Source organism: Ostrea edulis, chromosome 2 (genome assembly GCF_947568905.1).
Source record: "Ostrea edulis chromosome 2, xbOstEdul1.1, whole genome shotgun sequence".
NCBI lineage: Eukaryota > Metazoa > Mollusca > Bivalvia > Ostreida > Ostreidae > Ostrea > Ostrea edulis.
The window spans coordinates 1,525,709-1,550,000 of record NC_079165.1 but is presented as its reverse complement, the minus strand read 5'-3'; the positions used below and the strand labels follow the sequence as shown (position 1 = coordinate 1,550,000).

The following is a 24,292-nucleotide window of genomic DNA, read 5'->3' as shown; positions in this document are numbered from 1 at the left end:
GTTGGCGAGGGAAATAAATCTAGGGAATATCTTGAGGATTATCGGTAAAATTTCACGCCTTGTATCCAATTATACACGTCTAAATGCGCCTTTTCCCCTTCCATTTAATTTACACCCAGGTACTAAGCACCAATAGTGACTTGGATCGTCATCGTTGGACTGCGCATAGCTCTTTACGGACCGGACCGTCTGCTAGTGAATCTTACATGTATATATCGATGTCAATTTGACCTACATTGGTTATTATCACGTGACCGTGGTGTATAAACGTCAAATATAATCGGTCGTTCCGGCACATCCCGAAAGTTCCGTATTGTAAATCTACATTGGCGGAGACAGAAATTTTTCAAATGGGGGAGGGGGTGTTAAGATTCTGAAGGAAACTTTTCTGTTCAATAAAGGGAGAGGGTGTTATACACCCCAAATGACGCAAAATGAACTAAAAAATAACTTTTAAATGAAGGGGTAGGTTGAATCCGCCTTCCTATATCCACCACTACTGAATACGAGATGCCTTAGTTAGAAATATAATTTGTTATGGGTCAGAGCAAATTCTTAATATAGCGCAGCAGATTTTACTAACGAAAGACAATTAAACAATTAAAAGATTTATTTACAATTAATTATTGAAAGAAAATTCTAAAAATTGCAGTATACTAACTTACGGTAGTTGAACAATAAATCCAAACAGAGTCTACACACACAAAATAGAAATTCCAAAATCCTAGTTCCCAATATGATAAAATCCAAAAGCATATAGGTGTCTAACCAGAGTTTCTTTTATCAGAAGAATTCCAGTGAATTTATGATAGGAATGAATTTTCTAGTACAATCTTGAAATACTATGGTGTAACCATTACGTCATCTTTCTACTAAAAATAACATGAGGTCTAGAACAATCTAGGTCACAGGCGTCTCACCAAGTAAACCACTCTCTAGAACAATCTAGCCTTAGGTCAATTTAGTAGAAATAGTAATATATACAACAAATTCACGAGAATTACTGTCGTTTTGCATTTACCAGATACATGTACCGACGGGGGACGGATATTCAATGTAGATGAGGGTTTCAAATGCGTTGATGGAGCTAACAGGTGTCGTTGTATTGGTACTGGAGTAGTCGTTTCCACCCGGATGGGGACCAACAAATACTCCTTATGTGGCGCTCCTCTCCCAGAATTACCAAGACTGGATAAGTCGCAGTAATTGAATAAAAATTTGAATTTCAAATTATTGAGATGTGAAATCTATATTAGAAAGGAGGATATTGTTGCCATATTGTAAATGTAGGATTTATTGGTTAGTGGAGATACGAACGTTACCGGTGCGGATTTATCATATTGTCTATATATATATATATATATATATATATATATATATATATATATATATATATCACCAACGACACGATCAACAGTGAATTGTCAAATTTTCAGGACATCCTGTCCCTTCCTCAGGAAGATAGAATATTTACATAGGAAAGAAAACTAAATAGAAATGGAAACTAAAACTACAACTAAATTACAAAGGCTGATAACAAACAAAACATCTACATATCAAAATTATTGAGTGTAATATGTGGCAATAGAAAATTCTGTTCCCATCAAGCGTCAAGACAGATCTGAACTGATAAGTCCTACGCTGGATCAAGTCAAAAACAAAGAACGAGTTAACTAATCAGTATCCTTAAGCGGTATGCTAACTCGTTCTAAGGTAGCAGGGAACAGTTTCACACTAGAGGCCCTTTTTAAAAAAAAAAATGGAAATACCATATATTTGAAGTGATATTACATGTGTAATGCATGTAGGATGCATGTCAAATGTAGTTAAGTGCGTAATAAAAATGTTGATATACAACATGTAGGTGTCACCATGATTCCTAGCATATACATGTAGATGGGTGCAAATACGAAACTAAGACACGTGGTCAGTTGCTGAAGAAATTCCGGTGAAAACATGCTTGGTCCAGCAAAAGGTCTGTAGCTTAGAGGGAAGGATTAGCCCAAATGAGAGAAAATCAAAGGAAAAAAGGGACACCTGCTCAAAGCATGTTTTGTGCACCAGCGCCAGTATTTATAGATTACATGTAATTTAGGGTCATAATTTATTAACTAAACCAATATAAAGCGCAAAATTACATATAGTTTCTTTGCGCTGTACGATGTTTGTGCTAATAATCAATGATGATATACCAATAAAAGACCTGCAAGAGCTATAAATGAAATGATAAAACAATATAAAGACATGGTAGTAAGATGACAAGACAAGATACAACTGGCACACAGGTAATTGCATTCGTATACTGGATCAAAGTTCAGTTTACAAGAGATTACACATGGGGTCCTTGTTCCCATTACCGCTAGTTAAAGAGTGTAAAAATTCTCTGGTAGGAAACATGTGGTTTTGAAAATTGGATGCCACATGGGGTTACTTGTCAATCTAGATAAAAGAGGAAGACAAATAGAAATCTGCATTCACTACTCGTTATGGATTATTCCAATTTAAACGTATGTCATTTGGGCTGACCAACGCAAGCACATTTTTACGAGTGATGAATTTAGTTTTGAGGGGTCTGCATTGGAACATAGTGTTAGCTATTCTTGATGATGTATTGGTACTGGGACAACATTTTAAGTGCCACATGGAGAAGTTATCAAAAATATTCTAGAAGTTCCGAAAATACGGTTATCAAACTAAGGGCTAGAAAAGCATAGTCAAAGTCGAATACCTTGGTATAACTGTAGGACGAGATTGGTATGAAAATCAGTAAACATTTCCAGAATGCCAATAAAGATGTTGAATGGCTTTGTAGATTTGCCAACTACCAGAGAAACTTTATAAAATACTTTGGTCGTATTTCTTGACCTCTGAATGAAATCACAGGTAAAAAGAAATTCGTATGGGAAGAGACAACAGAATGCCTTCGAGAAGCTAAAAGCTGTTCTTTGTAGTGCTCCTGTACTTGCCATACTTACCAAGGAAGAAGAATAGAAGAATTCATCTTAAGTACAGATGAATCAGAATACACAATAGGAGCAAAATTGCTGTAGGTTCAAGATGGAAAAGAAAGGTGCAGTTTTTCATTGACACCGGAACAGCGCAGATATTACACGACAAGAAAAGAACTCCTTGCAGTAGTGAGATTCACCAGACACTTTAGACATTAACCTCTAGGCTGCCAATTTCACCATAGCAGTCTACAAGTCTACAATTGCTAATGGATGTTTTAAAAAACCCAAGTAGACAATTAGCCAGATGGTTAGGGAGATTGAGTCAATATTGGATGGTGATACACCACAGAGCAGGAAATAAACATTTAAATGCTGATTTCATGCCCATCTTGACCGAAGAATAACAGTGTCAAGAGGTTTTACACGGATGGAATAAGACCAATTACCATGTGATGGATGTTACTATTGCAGGAAAAAGCCTAACGACTGGAGAAAGTTTCTTGAGGATGTGGATGACACAGTGCATTTCGTCTATAAAACTTACCAAGTTCAGCTGATAGCTCCTGTCCTAGCTTCATGGGTGAATGGTCACACCTAGAAGAAAGTAAGTAATCTCCAGAACAAAGATCCAGATTTGAAGATCATATTTCAGTGGACAGAGGACCATAAGGAATCCTTAGAGGAGGAACGTTTTCTTAGTAATGCAGCTACTGAACATTATTGGATCAATAAAAGGCGAATATAACGAACAGTCATCAATCTGATAACTCCTATAAGCAATACAAAACAGAGCTGGACATACACGGACCCCTGGATACACCAGAGGTGGGATCAGGTGCCTATGAGGAGTAAACATCCTCTGTCGACCGGTCACATCCGCCTTGAGTCCTATATTGCATCCAAAACCTATCAGACCCTCACAGTCAGGAGGGCAATAAAACTCCAGCAGTTACTGGGTCACCCAAAGGTTTGGCTTTAGGAGAGTGAGGTTCGGATAGAACCATATCACGTACTGCCTGGTTCAGCAGAAGGACGTTTTCATCAGATTGCTGAGAATGGCTAAGCCCTTTCAACCACTTGTGTTACATGTGTAAGGGTTTATGGTGTAGATTTTTACTGTCGTTGCCTGATGTTGATGGAGATGCATTGCAGCAAAAAACAGCGCCTGCATGTCAATTGTTTCATGGGGACGAAAGATATAGTGGAATGTTGGTTGAATAAACCGATCCATAGAAGTTAATGACCTTATATTTTGACCAATGACATGCTCTGAAGAAATAAGCTCCACCCACATTCACGGTTTCGGACAAACATTGGACATCCACCATTGTTTAGTATAGTAAAAACAGAAATGTGTCGACCGATCATGCGTTAATGATACAGTATGTGCATATCTTTTTGTATGAGAAAACATTTTCCTCTGGAATCTGTAAATCAGACAATAGGTATCCAGACAAACGTAATGGAGCAAAAGTCATATAATTTCCCTCAAACAAAGATATACGTGCAGAAGCATATGCTGTGGATTGCTTTATGCCACAGGCCTCAAAATCAGCTAAATGTCCACAACGTAACAAAGATACGTAAACATATACATGCACTAAGGTCAGATATTTTGTTGTTTATTGTTGTAAACAGGCATTTACAATTCAGACACGTACCATTGTTTTTCAAAGAGGGTTGTTGATACAAAATCTTCAATTTTCATACACTTTGTTTTATAACTGTCTCAACAACGGAGGGTCAGAGGAAGTGTAATACGTTGTCACACTACATGCTTGACAGTTGTAAAGTTAAACTTTAGCTGTAAATGTTTCAACAAAGCCTACACGATGAGTCTAAAGGGATCTGCTGAGAGGATTGTTTTGTTTTGGTTGGTGTTCGTAGCATTATGATAAGTCAATATAGCCGAGTTCCCAGACCCGTGTGACGTAAAACAGAAGGACATGTACGTGTCAGGATACATATGGAAATTGGACATAAAATTTGAGAACAATAAACAAAATCAACAACTTTAAAACTTTTCAGTAGAAAATTTCCTGTCAATCTGTTACACAGTTTCAGATAATATTAGGTGCACGGTTAGCTTCGAATTCTATTCTCATTAACTTTCTCAATTTTTATTCATTAATTGAAATAAACATATTCACGTTACATTATAATTAAACACTTAATCATGATATTTGGTGTTGAGAGTTCAGCTCATCGATTTATGAACAGTATACAAAATATTGTTATTCTAACTATACATTTGAAGGAAAGGTTTGCAGTTTTAATCACCCCATAAAGATTTGGAATATGTCACTTTCTTATGTAAAACTGAACCATTTTCCAAATACTTCATTAAATATATTCAGATATATCGACGACGTATTATCTCTTAACAATGATATTCATATGTCGATTCGATATATCCCAGTGAACTCGAAATAAAAGACACCACAGAGTCGTCCACTTCTGCTTTATACTTAGATGTTGTATTGAAAGTAAATATTAACGGCAAACTAACAACTCAACTTTATGACAAACGGGATGATTTCAGATTCTCCATCGTCAACTTCCCATATTCTATGCAGCAATATTCCATTATCACTTGCATATGGTGTTTTTATCTCTCATCTGATTCGATACGAAAGAGCTTGATCTTCGTATGGTCTGTTTTTAAATCGAGACAGGCTTCTGACAAACAAGTTGATGGTGCAGGGGTTTCAATAGTCTCGATTGAAGTCAGCAACTCGCAAATTCTATGGTCGTTATAACGATCTAGTTTGCCAGTACAACCTATCATTGAGTCAAATGCTGTTGGAGGTGTTTCATGCCGATTGTTAGGCCGTTCTTGGCACACTGGTTTTAACTAAGGATAACCCCGTTTACCTGATCAATATTTAGGACTCACGGCTGGTGTGACCGGTGGACAGAGAATACTTACTCCTCCTAGACACCCGATTCCACCTCCGGTGTGTCAAGGGGTCCGTGTTTACCCAACTATCTATTTTGTACGTCGTCTCAATCCACGGTCCGGAATATATAGCTCTCTCTTACCCGTGGCTGCTTGAACGCTTAAAGCATCGTATTGTGATTATTCACACGTAATGAATGACGTCATATCTAACCAATGAAAATAATTGTTTTAGATCAAACAAAAGTTTAATATACATGTGTGGCAATGGCTGCGGCCAGTATCAAAGCATGTCTAATATGTAGAGAAAAGATAACAGACATGTGTATACTCCGGCACAATAGATATATTTAACTACATACTACAAGAAGCAGACGTAAAGGGAACCGGGTATCTATGCAAATTCTGCATAAATAAAAGCAATAAAATAACCCGAATCGACGAGGAAACTCGAAAGAGAATACCTCGTCTGAAAACTGAACGAGGTGATATTATTAGGGACTTTAAAAGAACTTCAGATGTATGTAAACCTCAAATTATCCCAACCAGATCAAATAGGCCACAAACAAAGACCATCCCGACACCAAGAAAACCTTTTCGGCTACACATAGCCATCCATCAACACAGTCACGTCCCTGCAAAATAGATTGTGAACCAAAAGTCAAGGAATTCGATGTTAAGGTCATTATTATGTTATTTATATTTGTCTGGAATAGAATTGTGAAAGGTGAAGATAACGAACAGTGATCAATCTCATAACTCCTATTCTGTTACATGTATCTATGCATAGGTGGATCCAGGAGTTTGGGAAAGGGGGATTAGCACTTGGTCTTTAGGTACTTTTCACAACCTCCACCCCTACGCCATTTACATCCCTTTGCTTGTGTACACAATATCTTAGGGAGATCTTGAGACAGTTTTATACATGAAAAATGTTAAGGGTATTTAATACTTGTTTCCATATAAGTTTTAGTCATTCTAATCGTGAGACCTTTTTTGGCAATGCAATAAAAATGATGCTGATTTAAAGGTTACTACCAATAGGCCGGGGGTCTGAGGGTGGCCCTCTGGGGAAAATAGTGCAAAATCCTGTATTCTGTGCATTTCCTCGCACTTATTTTTCACTTTCAAATTATCTACTTCTTAAACAAAACTTTAATGTTACATATAATTTTAAGAATTCTTAAAGGCATTGTGTACAAGATATTGGTAAAATTTTGCATGTTCCAAAAAGGTGGCAAAATTAAAGATCATAACTAGAAAATCACAAACAGTTCTGCAGAATGTTTACAAACACATTGGATACGATAATAATTACAAAATAATTCCCTGTTCTCATTTGCCTAAACTGGTACCCTGTTGACTTCGCATCGCTTATGTTTATGTAGCCACCAATCAGCGGGTTACCAGTTTAATGAAAGGTGAAGATAACGAACAGTGATCAATCTCATAACTCCTATTCTGTTACATTGTGATTCTATGTATCTATGCATAGGTGGATCCAGGAGTTTGTGAAATAATATATTGTCCTCCGGACAAACATTTTATAAAGGGCTACAACGTCAAAATGACTTCAATTTCAAAGCGCTGCAGCTATAGGTAACTCATAATTAGTACTACAAATTTGTTTTTTGGAGTTCTTGCAAAATATTGTGATGTCATTTTGAAATAAAAGATAGACCCTATGCCTTTAAGTGATACTTGTATCTGACGAAAATATCGTAAATATATATGAATGTCTTGTTTATCCTAGAATTAAATGATATAGTGGTGTTGATAAATTTGAATGATGTAATTACATGTTAGTACAGTGTATCTACCTTTCAAATCATTTTTACTCATAGATAAGTTAAAATTGAATAACTTTTAAACTTTTTGGTCCGCAAAAGGGGAGGGGGGAGTCTGGACCCCCCCCCCCCCTCTGGATCCGCCCTTGCTAAGAGATCCATACACGTGAATGTCGTGAACATGTCACTAAAGTTGCGGGATTAAATCAAAGTTTGATTCGATGTCATATACTGTATAGTGTTCTAATCATGCAAAAATTGAGTGGATCTACAGTTTCTAATTATAGGCAATATGTATGTATCGTTGTTTAGATCTGTGTAAAATATGGCAACAATATCAGAAGAAAGATTGTTCGTAAGCCTATGCACCAGACGATATACAAGGGAATGATGAATAACAACTCGTCCTTCATTAAAGACATGATGAAATCTAACCATAGTGACACACCTGTGCAAGCTGTGTGCAATCAGATTACAAATGAAGTAGACAAAATCTGTAAGAAGAATGAATCACTCCCTAAGGAAATGGATGACGAAGAACACATTGTAGACTGGTTTCAATTAGCAGAGACAATTCAACACGTTGCCCCTGTGTTATCTAAACTGCTTCAACATGTTGTCAGCCACAGCCAAAGAGAACTAAATGATAAAATAATTCATTTATATACTGGACTTGCTGTTTCATTGAATGGTCGTAACGGCCATTTGTCAATGCTCCAGCATGATATCGGCTTAATCCTTGACCAAGGGGTGCTACAAAAGAGGTTTGTGCAGATATTATCATTTAGATCAAATCAGAGACCGAATTCATACTTTGTAATTTTTTATGTTGCATATTTTCGATATATACATGTATTGATAGAACCATGAAAGTTCTGTAAGTTTTGATCAAATTGAAAATAAAGCAATATACAAAACTGTTTGCATTACCACAATTGAATATATTTCAACTGTTCATTTTAGCTCCATGAATCTCTGATGAATGCCCTACGTTGCTTTATTATCTTGCAAGACAAGATGTCACAATAAAGATACAGAAAAATACTACAAGATACAGAGTCATGCCCTGAAGTACTTGGAGACAATGTTGATGTGATGAGATAGTCAGTCCAGCAAACATGACAGTTGATAGACGGAGGAAGTCTTGGCACTGGTTCCTAATCTTGGCAGAAGCGTCTTACTGATTCCACATTACCATCATGCAATAGTCAAAATGATATTTTAAAGCTTAACCAAGCTGAATGGCTTCCAAACCACATTGAAATATAAGAGTGCTAAATGTAGATTTCCATGTGTTCAAACGTTTAGTCCAGTACATCCCCTATATTGTCAGTATAGGAAAACTGTTACCTAATTACATTAAACATGAATATATGGATCAGACGTCAACGAAGTCTGTTTTCCTGAATTCAGAGCTTATTGATGCCAGTGAAAACTCTTCTGAAGGCATGATAAAAATCATGCAAGATATTCATAAGCTTGGTGTGCCTTACATCAATGGACAAATGGACAAAGTCGTTTTAGGTGGTGATCTAATAACAAATGAGAGAGCTTTCAGTGCTCAACAAGCAATGTTTAATAGTGAGGTAGATTTTCAAAAGCTTTTAGGAGTCATACATAGCCCAGAGGGTCTTTATCGGCAAATGAATTTCCATTTGGTGAGAAGCAATGATTTAAGAATGTTCCATTTTGGTTTATGAAGTATTTGAATTGATGATCTACTTACAGTTAAAGTCATACATTTCATTTTACATTTGCAAATAAGTTGGATTTGGAGGTGTATAATTCTATTTTAATTCAAATTCAGTATATGTATCAAACTATGTATTACTACACATATGAAGTGCTACTTTACCTAAATTTCCACCTACCAGATCTTTTAAACCATGCATTTGAGCTTAATTTTGATAATAAATATTCCATACAACCTAGGTGGGGAAAGTTCCAGAAAATCAATTGTTAAAATAAAGGGTACTCTTTACTTAATTATAAAGGAATGTAGTTGAAATATGTCCATAGCACCCTTTATTAGTTACATGTATCTAAAAATATGTGTTCCATTATCACCTGCCTGGTGGCACACATAACTTGAGGGGAATCTTTATCCTGTTCATATGCAAACCGCCTTACATGCAAATATTTGTAAAAATAAGACTCTAACAAGTTTGAAAAATATATAGTTATCACAATTTTTAATTTAGTTCATTTCTTAAAATTTTATTTCACTTTTATGTTTGACATGAGTTTGATTTCATAGATTACAAAGAAATAAATCATCTAAAGAGTAGCGGTGATCTCAATAAATGTATAGATAATTTCCATCACATCCAAAACTTTCATCATGCTAGAATTTATTTTCTTTCTCTCTATTGCCCAACATTAACTTTCTAAAGAGTATGCTTTGTAATCAAATTGCAATTTTGTTGAATAGTTTAGTCCATTATCTATTGAATTTGCTATCTCATTTCCATTGGATTTTAATTAAATAATATTTCTTGGTTGATAGTGTTTATTCTTTTAAGTGTGGTTCAGAATAAAAGTTATGTTAAATTCAGAAAGACTGGGTTATTAGCAAGTATCTATATTGGTGCATCTGATACATGAATTTTAATTTTCTACAATTGATCACGTGTGACCATGGTGAGAGATGTTATCCATAATATTTTGGAGATAAAAATAATTCTTAAAATACATTTGTTTAAAATCACTGTCTTCTAAAAAATTAAAACATGTATGCCCTATAAGTGACCTGATAAATGATAGAAATGCATTGTGTACTATGTTTTTAAAATATTATAACAATGATCAATATTATAACAATTCATTGTTACGAAAATCAATGAAAGGTGAAGATAACGAACAGCGATCAATCTCATAACTCCTATAAGCAATACAAAATAGAGAGTTGGACAAACACGGACCCCTGGATATACCAGAGGTGGGATTAGGTGCCTAGGAGGAGTAAGCATCCCCTGTCAACTGATCACACCCGCCTTCAGCCCCATATCTCGATTAGGCAAACGGAGCCATCCGTAGTCAAAATCAGCGTGTCGAGAACGGCCTAACAAACGGTAAGAAACACGTCAGACGGCACCTGACCTAATGACAGGTTGTATTGGCAAATCAGATCGTTATAACGACTATAAATGTTGTGAAGTCTGACTTTGAACGAGACTGTTGGAACCAATGCACCAACAACTAGTTTCTCAGTAGCCTGCTTCGATTTAATAATTGACCATAAGCAGAACAAGCTGTTGTGTATCGAATCAGATGAGAGATATAAACACCATATGCAGGTGATAATGGAATATTGTTACATGAATATGGGAAGTTGGCGATGGAGAAACTGCAATCATCCCGTTTTTCATGAAGTTGAGTTGGTAGTTTGCCATTAATATCTACTTTCAATAAAACATCTAAGTGTAAAACTTATACGGTACCAATTTTGATGCAACGGATGCGCATTTCGACAAATAATGTCTCTTCAGTGATGCTCAACCGAAATGTTTGAAATCCGAACTAACAATGAAGTTTTAGAGCTATTATAGGGAAAAACAGTGTGCCAAAAAAGTGGAGTCAAATTCGTCTAAGGATAAGAGCTATGCGTGAGGGAGATAATCCTTAATTTTGAAATGAATTTCTAAATTTTATAACAGCAATTAAATATACATCCGTATTTTCAAGCTAGTAACGAAGTACTTAGCTACTGGGCTGTAGAGACCCTCGGGGACTAACAGTCCACCAGCAGAGGCCTAAGTATGAAGCAGAAGTGGACGACTCTGTGGTGTCTTTTATTTCGAGTTCATAGGGCTATAATCTTCTGTTCAATTGATAACAGGCTATTTACCAGTTTTACAATGAAAAAAAAAAAAGCAGCAATGTGAGAGGGACTTTGTATCAGTTGAGAAACAGACGGGATGTCACTGGAGCTGTGTGTGTTACAGTCAACTTCAGGTAAAAGCTTCATAGTTTTGGAAACTAGTGTTTCATCTACTTGTACATGTGTTTTAACTTTTCCTTCTTTCATAACTAAGAAAGGTGAAGATAACGAACAGTCATCAATCTCATAACTCCTATAAGCAATACAAAATATATAGTTGGGCAATCACAAACCCCTGGATACACCAGAGGTGGGATCAGGTGCCTAGGAGGAGTACGCATCCCCTTTCGACCAGTCACACCCGCTGCGAGCCCTATATCCTGATCAGGTAAATGGAGTCATCCGTAGTTAAAATCACTGTGCCAAAAAACTAACTATTTGCTCTGGTACAGCTTGTGTCCAAACTTTACTTTTATTGCAATCAATGGAATGAAGACCATCCATCAAACCTCCCTGTACTTTCAGTCATGAGAGAGGATGATATCAAAGATTGGATGACCAAGGAATCAAGAGAAATCATGAATATTCTTCAAATTTCGGAGACAAAGCCTATCAGTTCTCTTGCTAAGTATTTAGAGAACTTTGATGTGGATAATGAAAATATTATGAAAATATCTACTGAAAATGGATACTCCTGTGCAATATGTGGAAAATATTTCAAAAATCGGGGACACTTCAACACAATTTTAAAAGTAAACATGACTGGACATTTTTCTCACTTCAGTTTATTGAAGGCGACAATAATGCAATGAAAAGCTTCATGAGAATGGCTATGCTTAAGTATGACACAAAAGATGTTTTAAGGTAAACCTTGCAAAATTTTCCAAACTTCGAAATTTCTACTTTACAATTAAGCAGTGATGATACTTATTAATTGGTCAAAAGTTAATAATATCTACTTTCATTGCTTTTGACAAAGCATTTTATTTATAAAATTTATTCATTTCGTTGAGTGTTAAGCTTCTGGTACATAAATTGAGGACCTAGGTGGAAATTACCTGGGCCTCTGGTTCTGATGTCTTATGCCCCCGCCATAATATGGCGGACGGGCATATAGTGTTTACCCTGTCCGTGTGAGTGTGTTTGTATGAAAGGTGAATATAACAAACAGTGATCAATCTCATAACTCCTATAAACAATACAGAATAGATAGTTGGGCAAACACGGACCCCTGGACACACCGGAGGTGGGATCAGGTGTCTAGGAGGAGTAAGCATCCCTTGTCGACCGGTCACACCCGCCGTGAGCCCTATATCCTGATCAGGTAAACGGAGTTATCCGTATTCAAAATCAGTGTGCCAAGAACGACACAACAATCGGTATGAAACACTTTAGGCAGCATTTGAATATGAGTATTTTTGTGTCTGCTTCATAACTTTGTCTTCTATTATTAAGTTTGGAAATAGATTGACACAAATGACCATCATATTGTAACGTGCGCCGAATTCACAAATCTATATATAGCGATTTCAATTGACACACTTACAATAACACCAGTGAAAACGATTTGAAACTTTTACAAATTTTCATTCTACATAATTAGTCACAAATATATAAACATACAATGATACAGAAGTACACAAAACAGATCTAAAGTTCTACTCAACTTGTTTATAATGATCATCGTCTCCGTGAATCAGTTCAGGAATCCTCGCACACACGTTAAACATACGGATTACAGATCAGATGCGCGATCCTAGCTAGATGATTGGGCCAGGCACTTCCACGGACCGGCGGATTACGAAGTGCTTCCATTTTACCGAGATTACTGCCATCTTCTTCTCCAGCCACAACACCACTCCTTGCAGACGATCACACGCTCCACCCGTCCCGTCATCCGATCACACACGAAGCTTTCCAAGTGACGTCACAGATACACAAAAACAAAACAGCTGATGCAACAGTTTAAATATATAACCAAATATCGTAACAATATGAAGACGAAATGTCGCTTGCAAAAACTGTCTCACTCGCTCAAAAGTCAAGGTCACAGTGGACACTTAGAGTTTGTGTCAGACTCTTAATTTTGTCATGCATGATTCACAAAATATCTACCGCACAACATTCATATCTGTGTCCAGCGTCAATTAGTGAGGACATCCGTGTCCTAGGGATACATTTCTAGTTTATTTATTGAAATTTATAGACAGCTAATTATTAGGTCACCTATGTCATTCCGGTGTCCTATTGCAATTGGTCTGCGTCCGTCGTCGTGCGTAAACAATTGAACATTTTTAACTTCTAAATAACTACCATTCCAATTCTTTTCAAATTTGGTATGAAGCAGTTTTGGAACAAGGGGGACATACTTTGTAGATTCCAGAACTCCTGGGACCATAGAAGCGGAGCAAAAAGTGCCAAAAATTGACCAATTTTCAAACGTCTTCTCTCTAACTGCATATCTTTAAGAAGAACTAAATGCATAATGATATAAAGCTTCTACCGATATTGAAAATTTCAAGATCCCAGTGGTAAAGGTTCAGACTCCAGGACGGGGCCAAACTAAATGGATGTTTAAAAGGAGTAGGTAGTCCTTCATCAAAATTATAAATTTCATGATCCTCAGGGGTAAGGATTTAGTTTGAGAGTGGAGCCAAAATTATTAAAGTGATTATTGTCTTTATCACTTGCAGGACTTCTTTAAGTTTACTGATACAGCAACCCCAGGATTTTGACTTTAGGGTGGGTCCAAATTAGGGATATCGTTTGATGATGATACATATATTATGTAAAGCCTTTAATCAGTATAAGCACTTTTGAGGGCATTGAAGATTTAAGAATACATCATATTTTATGCTGTTGCTGAATATTAGAATTCAGCTTCGATATTCAGAACAGGATTTTTTTTCTAGATTTTTAGCCCTTTGGACTAGTGATGCTTTAAACTAGTACTCAGGTGACCAATAAGGACCGTGGGACACTTGTTCAAGTTATTACATGCCTTTCTTATTCATATTAAACAGAATGCTTATCTAACATACATTTTCAGAATGACTGATGGTGAAAGGTGTTTCCGTCATGCAGTTTGAGTGGCTGTATTCTGGTGCTGTTGAACACACAAAACACAAAATATGGCTTTGGAGAAACATTTCCTATATCACAGCTACCCTAAATCTAAGAGACAGTTTTGAGTATAAATGGAACGTGTGTCAAAACGTGATGGGAGGATTTGATCAGAATATCCCAAATAATAACTGCGTGGAGTTACAAATTGGATATACACGTAATCAAGAAATAACTGAATACTCAAGGTGCCAACAAGTCGTTTAATTCAGCTAGGGTAGTTGCTCTCAGAACACAAGTTGTTGATCATATAAAGTGTGATGTTATGAAAGCCAACAAAATAGCTAAACAGTCAAGAAAACGTCCTATCGTCGACAAAACAGATGATATAAAAACAATTGTGAAATGTCTGTTAGACAGTGACCAAATTACCAAATTGAACTGGGAAAGTTTGACTAAATTTAAAGATCCCATTTGTTCAATAAACCCCTCTGCTCTGTATGAATGGATTAACTTGCAAAAGAAAATTACTAGTATAATGTTGTAAATTTGAATGCAGAAAGTTTTCAAATTGACTTCCTGAAATATAATACATGTAGTGGTTCCATAACATTTTAGTTGAAAAACACTGTTGTCATTATTACGTGTGAATCTTTATTTAAAGATGCATTCACTAAAGGCTCAGTTTTTAGCTTACCTGAACTTTTCTGATCGCCTGTTGTGCGTTGTCTGTAAACTTTTTACATTTTCGACTTCTTCTCCAGAACCACTGGACCAATTTCAACCAAACTTGACAAAAGCATCCTTCGGTGAAGGGCTTTAAAGTTTTTTCGAATGAAGGGCCATGCCCCCTTAAAAATTGAATTATTCACAAAAATGCTAAAATAGGATGAGATCATTTAGAAATCTTCTCAAGAATCACTGGACAAGAAAAGTTTACATTTACATGAAAGCTTCCTGACATAATGCAGATCAAGTTTGTTAAAATCATAGATTCCAGGGGTAAGGTGGGGCCAGAATAGTGGATCAAAGTTTTACATACAAATATATAGGGAAAATCTTTAATATCTTCTTAAGATCATATCAATATACATGCATTTAAAAATCTTCCCCTTTTTTTTGCATATACTAGTGCTAGTGTAGAATTATTTGGTTAAAGAGAACGTCGGAAATTGACAAAGTGTTCACCAGAAAACCGGTCTTAATTGGAAGTCTAATCAAACATGTACTGTCTTATGTCCACTTCTTAATGATTGATTGCACGATTCAATCAAATTGATTCATTATTTACTTCATTTGCTTTTCATATGAATGTTTTAGCTGTCATACATCAAAGCTGCAAGCAAAAAAGAGAAGGAACTCGACAATAATTGTTATGAATCCATATTCAACAGGGCTTAATGCCATATATATCAACCATATTATCTACATCAACTGCCACTACCTGTGCAATGCACCATGCTTCTGTCTTGACATTTTCAGAGTAGTATAAGAAACGAGTTACTATCCAGTTATCATCATACAAATATTGTTTAAGCTAGTTGTAAAGCAACAATACATATTCAATGTCAATATCTAAGATTATTTTTGTAATGTTATAACAATAAAATTTCCTTGATATACCAGGTATATCCTTAACTTTTATGCTATAAAATATGCAAATGTAAAATTACATCGATTATTTCACTACATACTCGTACATGTATAAGCTCAGTTTCCGGAATATATCAAGAAATAATTGTGCATTGACATAACAAATACCAATGAAGTAAAACAAGGCGAGATATGTGATGTTGACTCAATAATATATCGATGAGATAAATGAATATGTATATTTACCTTATAACAGGTTTTGGCAACATTTCTATGGTCCTCAAGCTGTTTGAATGATATAACTGCTTTGTTGAAACCATAATGAAAAAATTACAAAATCATGCCAAGGCAATGATGACTTTCAACAAAACATGTAAATGGTTTTTTTTTTATAAAAAAAACATGCATGTTACATGTACATTACTCAGAATCGGATTCAGATTCACTAGAGTTACTCGATTCTAAACCTAAATTATCAAATTCGTTCAAATCACATTCATTTTCTTTGGACAACAAATAAGGATGTATAAATAATTTGCAAGATACTTCATTGTACTCACATTTAATAGCGCAGATGTCGCAGCACAAGTGTTTCTTTAAATTCTCAGTAGGTTTTGATTGGTATTGTTCTAAAACAACTGCACGTCTGCACATCCTGGCTTTCTCCTCTGAAAATATCCTCATTATCATTATCATACTTAATTATCTGATGTGTGCAATATTACAATTATGTATTTTTTTTTTTAAATAATATTCATCTGTGACAATGTCACAATGAATTTTAAGTAATACCAATATACTGTAGACATATAGGTGGGATAAGATTTGTGATGACAAATCTTCTGTTATTTGTGATGGAATATAACTGTTTACATAAACTGTTCAATGTACGTGTGTATATTGAGATTGCAGTATATTAGAGTTTGCATAAACCTTGATTCCACTGATGACAGTTAAGCTTTAAAGTACTATACATTGTATTTAAAACATAATTCAAAACATTACAAAGCAATATATAACCAAAAGGTAGATATCTTTCATGAATGCTTACCAAAGTATGATAGTGTTGGCTTCATCAATAACCACTACTTTGACAAACGTGGAATCCTTCTTAATTGTCTTCCATTTCTCTACTCCTAGTAACATCTCGGGGGAGGTAAATACAAAATTGACAAGTCCAGATTGAACTTTCTGTATGGCGTCTGTACTTGTTATGTACAAAGACGGGAGTTCGACAGAATCTAAATATGCCAGTAATAATGTCACCTGCTCTCGCAAGATCGAAAGCAAGGAGCTAATGACAATTACTTGGCAAACGTCGGTTCCCTTTTCATTCTTATAATAGTATGGATATTCTTGATAACATACAGATTTTTCAAATCCAGTCGGCACTGAAAGAAAGGCATTTTCGCCATCTAAAAGGATTGAAAGGTGAAGATAACGAACAGTCATCAATCTCATAACTCTTATAAGCAATACAAAATAGATAGGCGGACAAACACGGACCCCTGGACACACCAGAAGTGGGATAAAGTGCCTAGGAGGAGTAAGCATCCCCTATCGACCGGTCACACTCGCTGTGAGCCCTTTATCTTGATTTCTATATGCTCTATTGATCACCTTGTAATTTTGAAATATTTCAGATATTCTGAAAACAATATTGAATGCCAAAAGAGTGTCTTTATTGATGATAACAATTTACACGAGATTCTTCTACAAAACAAAATGCTGGCTAAAGAAACAGTTGACTGTAAAATGTTATATAATATATTACTGTTGCAAAAATGTGTATTCTCAATCATCAAAAGGATCGAGGGAATGACTTTAGTCAAGTCAATAAAATATTTAATTTGATTTATTTCATACTATTTTAATATTTAGTTTTAATTCACAATATCTGTTTGTAAATGAATGTGGATTGATTGATTACGGTTTTACGCCGTTTTTGGCAATATTTCAGCCATTTTACAGCTGTCAATGAATGTAGACATTTGAGTGATAGACTGTGAGCCTAAATAAGCACCTTTAAATTAATTGGTACCAATTTTGAATTATTGTCCTTTGTTGAATACGGGATATCGGAACTTTAAAAAATTGGAACTCTTCGGAAAATGAAGTTACGAAAATGATGGGTCACTTGGGCAACTCTTGTACGTACAAATTAGTGATGCTAAAGACGATTTATTTCTCATACAAAAATATCTTCTTGATTAAGATTTCAAGATTTTTTTTTTCAGAATGTCGCTAGCGAATACCCTAGTATCAAAAACGTAAGTTATTAATTTAAATTTCTGATGTTTAGCAGCGGAAACAACACAAAAAATTTACAATACCATTTATTTCCTCTACCGTATGTAGATATTTACGAAGCGAGATTTACTCGAGTCATTATAACAACCTACCACTATGAAATGATACAATTTTTTATGTATTAAAAATGATCACAATTTATGCATCAATCTCCAGACACGTGCAATAGTGAAAATACAAAGTTGAACTGATGAATTGTGACCCCCTCCCCTCTTTTTCTTTTTACGGCAGAACTACCTTTCTTGCTAAATGTAACAAAGAATTTTCATACAGATATGACGACAACTTTTTCTCCGTTTGCTCACCACCCCACACCTTTGAAAAACGACCCAAAGCGCCTAAACTTACTATATCTGATAGTAACGTGTACTTCTTTCGTGAAAAGTTGTCCAATTTAACTCAGAAAACGTGATCTCGTTGGACAGACTAAATATTAAAACCTCGCCGGAATCAGAGACGAAATAATGGTTCCGATATCCCGTATTGTTACCAATACCTCGTCAGATCTGAAACGAAAGTAAATCGCTCAACGGGGATTTTCAGTGGGTTTTTAAATTTCCACAGAACAATGAATTAAGAAAGACGGAACAGGAATTCACAAAACACACACACAGGTAAGGTTTGGTGGTAGATTTGATATATTGGTATGACAACAAGGCACTTACTGCTTTTGAATTGCCCTAATATATGTGATGATTTATCAATGCGTTTTAATATAAGCTTTGGCATTGAATAGTTGTTTTTTGTAGCAAATCGCGGAGTTCAACCCTTAGCGCCGTCATTTTTGTATCAACAATGTATTACAATATCTTACGTATACTGCAATTGGATGATCGAAGGTCGCATCAAAGGTCAATCTCTGACGATACTTTACTCGCATTGGTCAATAATTTAATTTTACTTGTAACACGCAATTTGATTGAACGCACTGCAAAAATTTAGTTTATATTGTATAATGTAACTTGGTATTGGGGACACGCTCCCTTGACAACCTAAAACAGCACTACTTTTTTTTAAATTTCACATTGTAGCACCGTTAAGTTGTAGGCCTTGTATGAAATAGAAAATAAACAGAACAAACCGTGCAGAATAAAATACCTTTGTTTGACTTTTTTCTCGATGTGAAACAAAGCGTACATATTTTTTTTTATTACTTATAAGTGCACAATACATTAACGGTAAAAACTCGTCGGATACTAATTCTGACACAACGATATCATTTGCAAAATAATGCTACATTAGGTACTTGCAACTTTGCTGTTTCATTATAAAATATATTTTCTCTTGAGGGATTGCTTGATCCGCCTATAAAAATTATTTAATGCGTCATGTATTACAAAATGTACATATACTAGATGACGTCACGCCAAATCGATGACATGTGGATCGCAATATGTGAATTGTGTACATTTTACTGTGTCGGATTTAATAGGCGACAATGCTGCATATGCATATGTAATGGTAAGTTATGGTTTAGTTTAAAACTTTTATAAAGTCAAGAAACTGCAATTCATGTACCTGGTAGCATTTCTGGTGCATGACGTATTTTGTGTGAAAAAAATAAATAAACAACTCTCCGGTACTTTCTGTTGGAGCGTCTCAAAAGACAATGTTGTTGTGCAGTAAACATTAGGTTTACACATTACACATGTAACCTACACATATCTTTCATATCAGGATTCGTTGAAAACACCACCTTGCGTTTTCAAATTTCATTAATAAAGTACATGTATACATGTAGAACCAAGATGGCGGTTTTCTCATTCGACGCTTCCTCAGTCTGTTGCTAAGGGAATTTCTATTTCTTAGTGGTTGTTTACTTTTTGTACAAATGAAGACTTGTACAGTGTAGTTTTGTCTTTTTACATTAAATTATAAGGATTGAAGCTAATTTTGACCTATGTTTTACGATGTAATGTAACTTGGTGCAGTTTACGCTTCTTATAATCCATTTGCGTATAACATAGGTCAAAATTAGCTTCATTCCTTAAATACTTTAATGAGCTACGATAAATTCTGTTCTCATGCAACAGCGGCCAGATGGTAGAGGATCGTACATATTGGTCGTGGTTTGTGACGATGTATTATGTATTGCTTATAGGAGTTACGAGTTTGATCTCTGTTCGTTATCTTCACCTTTCATTTGTCATATGTAAGAGAATGCAGTTTTAATGCATGCAATTGTCTACTGAATATTTACAAAAGATAATGGAAACTTTTCTTTAGTTGCATCATCAGAATTTAAACAGTAAGTGAATTGACAACAAGTTATGGACTAATGATATTCTAAAAATTGTTTAATCTTGATTTTATTGATATATAATGTATAATTCATACGAAATTCTGAGAGAGAGAGAGAGAGAGAGAGAGAGAGAGAGAGAGAGAGAGAGAGAGACCAGGTATACATTCGCACCATAAGTTAATATCCTGAAGATTTTACATGGATTAATAGTAACTTTTGTGCCATCTTTGATTTCGAAGGTTCAAAACCCTATCAAAATAAACAGAATTGCTAATGAATGAAATTGGTGTGTACATGCATGAGTTTATTTGTGTACATAAACGAATTTCTTCTTTGTTGTGTTCTGGCAACAAATGCCAACACATCTTTTAGCCATCATTGAACTACTTTTATTCACAAAAGCACGTGGAGATATCAATACGCAAGATGTGACTAAAATATGAACTACACAGTACCGTCATATAGGAATCCGAATAGATCTAATACATAACATATCCTCCCCTTCATTTACAAAGTAGTTCATTACATGTTAATCACAATAATGTCATTCACTTCATTACAAGTTCATTGAGTTTAAGTAGCTAAAAATGTCAGTAAATGTTCATTGTCATGCGACTGAAAGTTTTTTTTTTTTAATAAAACTGCATAAAACTGAAGGAAGAACACCTTGCAACATGACTTAAAGTGTGATCTATGAAAAGAACCTCTGGTTAATTACATGAATGTAATGATTTTATACAAAACTAAAATCTAAAAACAAAAATTTAAAATATTTACAAATGAAGAACCCTGGGTTCTTTCTGATTACACAGGAGATTATTGTGTTCCTTAACATAGTACAATCAGACCCTACAAATCTAAGCGCTTCGGTGTACATCTTTATATTTTCGGGTAACGACGTACTTCCGGAGTTTTAGCATTTGCGATTAGTGCGGGTTCTTTTTCAGCCTGAACATTGCCACCTGTTGGTGTCACTTGAGCGGAAATCACAACTTCTGGTCCTGTACGAATTTGATCTGCGTGACGACGCCAAATTGTACAGAATCCTGGATCTACCGTATATGAAAGTGGTCATGTTTTGCCTCAATTCCTGCTGGTATCCATCGATGACCCAGGGTGTGATAATCACAAACCATCACATTTTGTTCTGGTTTGAACTCCCGTATTTTTGTTCCGCAAAGTTTAGATAGTTTCGCTTGATCTTGTCCTGATTCCACTTTCGCTTTCAAATCTGGTTTTAAAATGTCAAGTCTGGTTCTCAAATTATGACCATAGAGTAACTTTGCTGGCGTTTCATTTGTCAGAGAATGTGACGTTGTCCGGTATTCAAATAGAAATACACTCGGTTTGTGTTGTAATGAACGGTTTTCATCCTTCGTGTTTTTCATCGCTTGTTTGAACATTTGGACTGCGCGCTCCGCTTGATCATTTGTTCTTGGATGATATGGTGCCTATGTAATGTGTTGGATACCATTTTGCGCGAGAAACGTCTGGAATTCCTCTGAAATTAACCGAAGTTCATTATCTGAAACAATCTGTTTAGGCAAACCATGCTGTGAAAACAAAATGCACAATTCCTCAATAGTGGTACTGGCTGTGGTAGATTTCATCGGGTAAATTTCCAATCATTTTGAATGTGCGTCGATGATAAGTAAGAACATGGATTTCAAAAATGGCCCGGCAAAATCCATATGTAAGCGTTCCCAAGAATTGTTCTGCCAATCCCAAGAATGTTCGCGGCATGTTGCTTGTTTTCGGGCACCCGAACACGATGAACATGTCTTCCATGTCTTGATCCAGTTTAGGCCACCATATATATGACCTTGCGACAGATTTTGTTTTGACCCTTCCGGAGTTTCCCTTATGTAAGTCCAGTAAAATACTATGTCTCAGTGATTCAGGTATAACAACACGATTCCCCCACATAAAACAATCTTGATGACAAGATAGTTCCTGAAATCGGTTTCGATAATGATGAAATTGTTCATCACTTGGTAACTTGTTCTGTCCATTGTTACGCTTTCTAATACGTGCAATAGAACACAATCCCGACACGTTTCATGTTGAACTTGTGTGCTTGTAACCGGTAACTGCTGAATTTGTGAGTTGTAAAACACAGACACCGTGTCAGTGTAGTTATCGACAGAAGTCGTAAGTGGAAGTCTGCTTAGTCCGTCCGCGTTGCAATGCTGTCTGGTATTCCTGTATTCGATATCGTACGTATATCCAGTGAGGTATAATGCGTATTGTTGTAAACGTGCTGTTGTCATGCCGGGGATTCCTGCCTGCGGATTCAAAATAGATACCAAGGGTTTATGATCTGTTTCCAAAGTAAAACGACGACCATATAAGTACGAGTAAAATTTCAATACTCCCCATTACAATGCTAACGCTTCTTTGTCAATCTGAGAGTATCCCTTCTCAGCCTTAGTTAGAGATCTTCAGGTATGACAATACGATTCTCCCACATAAGACAATCTTGATGACAAAATTGTTCCTGAAATCGGTTCTTGGCACACTAATTTTTACTACGGATAAACTAACTCCCTTTGTCTGATCAGGATATAGGGATCATAGCGGGTGTGACCGGTCGACAGGGGATGCTTACTCCCCCTAGGCACCTGATCCCACCTCTGATATGTCCAGGGGTCCGTGTTTGCCCAACTATCTATTTTGTATTGCTTATAGGAGTTATGAGATTGATCACTGTTCGTTATCTTCATCTTTCATCTTGACGCGAACGCTATTGGTCGCTTTGTGCCATCGTCCATGATGTGTGACAAAACACCACCCAGTCCGTAAGGAGATGCATCAAACGCTAGTTTCACGGATCTGTTCGGATCATAATGACACAATATTTGTTTCGACGTCATCATTTCCTTGACGTCCATGAAGGCTTTATCACACAATGGCGTCCATTTCCAAGCCTTCTTCCCTTGTAGTAGTTCATTCAATGGTCAAAGCACAGTAGACAAATTGGGTATGAAGGACATGTAGTAGTCAACTAACCCCAAAAATGAGCGAAGCTGCTGTAGGTTCTCAGGTTTTGGCGAATTCGACACAGCATTCACTTTGTCTGGTGACGTTTGAAGTCCCTGTTTTGAGATCAAGTGACCGCAATAAGTGACTTGCTCCTTGAAAAATCCACATTTGTCAAAATTTGCCCGTAGACCAAATCTCCCTAAACGTTCCAATACTGCTTCTAGGTTTGCTAATTGTTCCTCATCCGATTGTCCACTGATGAGCATGTCGTCCAGTATGCACGATATGAATGGTATTCCTTGTAACACCTGTTCTATGGCACGTTGCCATATGGCTGGGGCACTAGCTACTCCAAACTGTAACCTGTTGTGCTGGTAGAGACCTATATGTGTATTAATTGTAAGCAGTTTCCTGCATCACTCATCTACTTCCATCTAATTGTATGCTTGAGTCAAATCTATTTTGGAAAATCGTTTTCCTCCAGACAATGTAGCGAATATGTCCTGTATTCTCGGTAACGGATATTGATCCACTTTAAGAACTGGGTCATCGACATCTTGTAGTCCCCACACAGACGAACTTGTCAATTTTTCTTTACGACTGGAACTACAGGTAATGCCCAACTGTGACCGACAGACGTAATTA

At 36.0% G+C, this 24,292-nt stretch overlaps 2 protein-coding genes and 1 long non-coding RNA gene across 5 annotated transcripts in view; 2 read left to right on the top strand and 1 right to left on the bottom strand.

Annotated features, from left to right (window-relative positions):
* LOC125680316 (uncharacterized) overlaps positions 1-1,230 on the top strand; it is a 12,477-nt gene extending 11,247 nt beyond the window's left edge. Inside the window, exon 4 of the mRNA XM_048919798.2 lies at positions 1,025-1,230. Coding sequence (XP_048775755.2) covers positions 1,025-1,206 — 182 coding nt within the window. The 3' untranslated portion in view covers positions 1,207-1,230. The remainder of the gene's footprint in view (positions 1-1,024) is intronic.
* An 11,796-nt stretch (positions 1,231-13,026) lies between these two features.
* Positions 13,027-18,929, bottom strand: LOC125682153 (uncharacterized). Of its 2 annotated transcripts, none has more exons than XR_007372466.2 (4): positions 18,772-18,929; positions 16,674-16,781; positions 16,360-16,415; positions 13,027-15,371 (listed from the first exon to the last, which is right to left on the bottom strand). It is a non-coding gene; the product is annotated as an uncharacterized LOC125682153 (long non-coding RNA). The 2 variants fall into 2 exon arrangements; XR_008800743.1 differs by lacking the exon at positions 18,772-18,929 and adding an exon at positions 17,165-17,302.
* The window catches only part of LOC125663457 (uncharacterized), a 67,308-nt gene continuing 61,929 nt past the window's right edge, over positions 18,914-24,292 (top strand). For both annotated transcript variants that reach the window (XM_056157258.1, XM_056157256.1), the window contains exon 1: positions 18,914-19,037. The gene's annotated coding sequence lies outside the window, so the exon portion shown is untranslated. The remainder of the gene's footprint in view (positions 19,038-24,292) is intronic.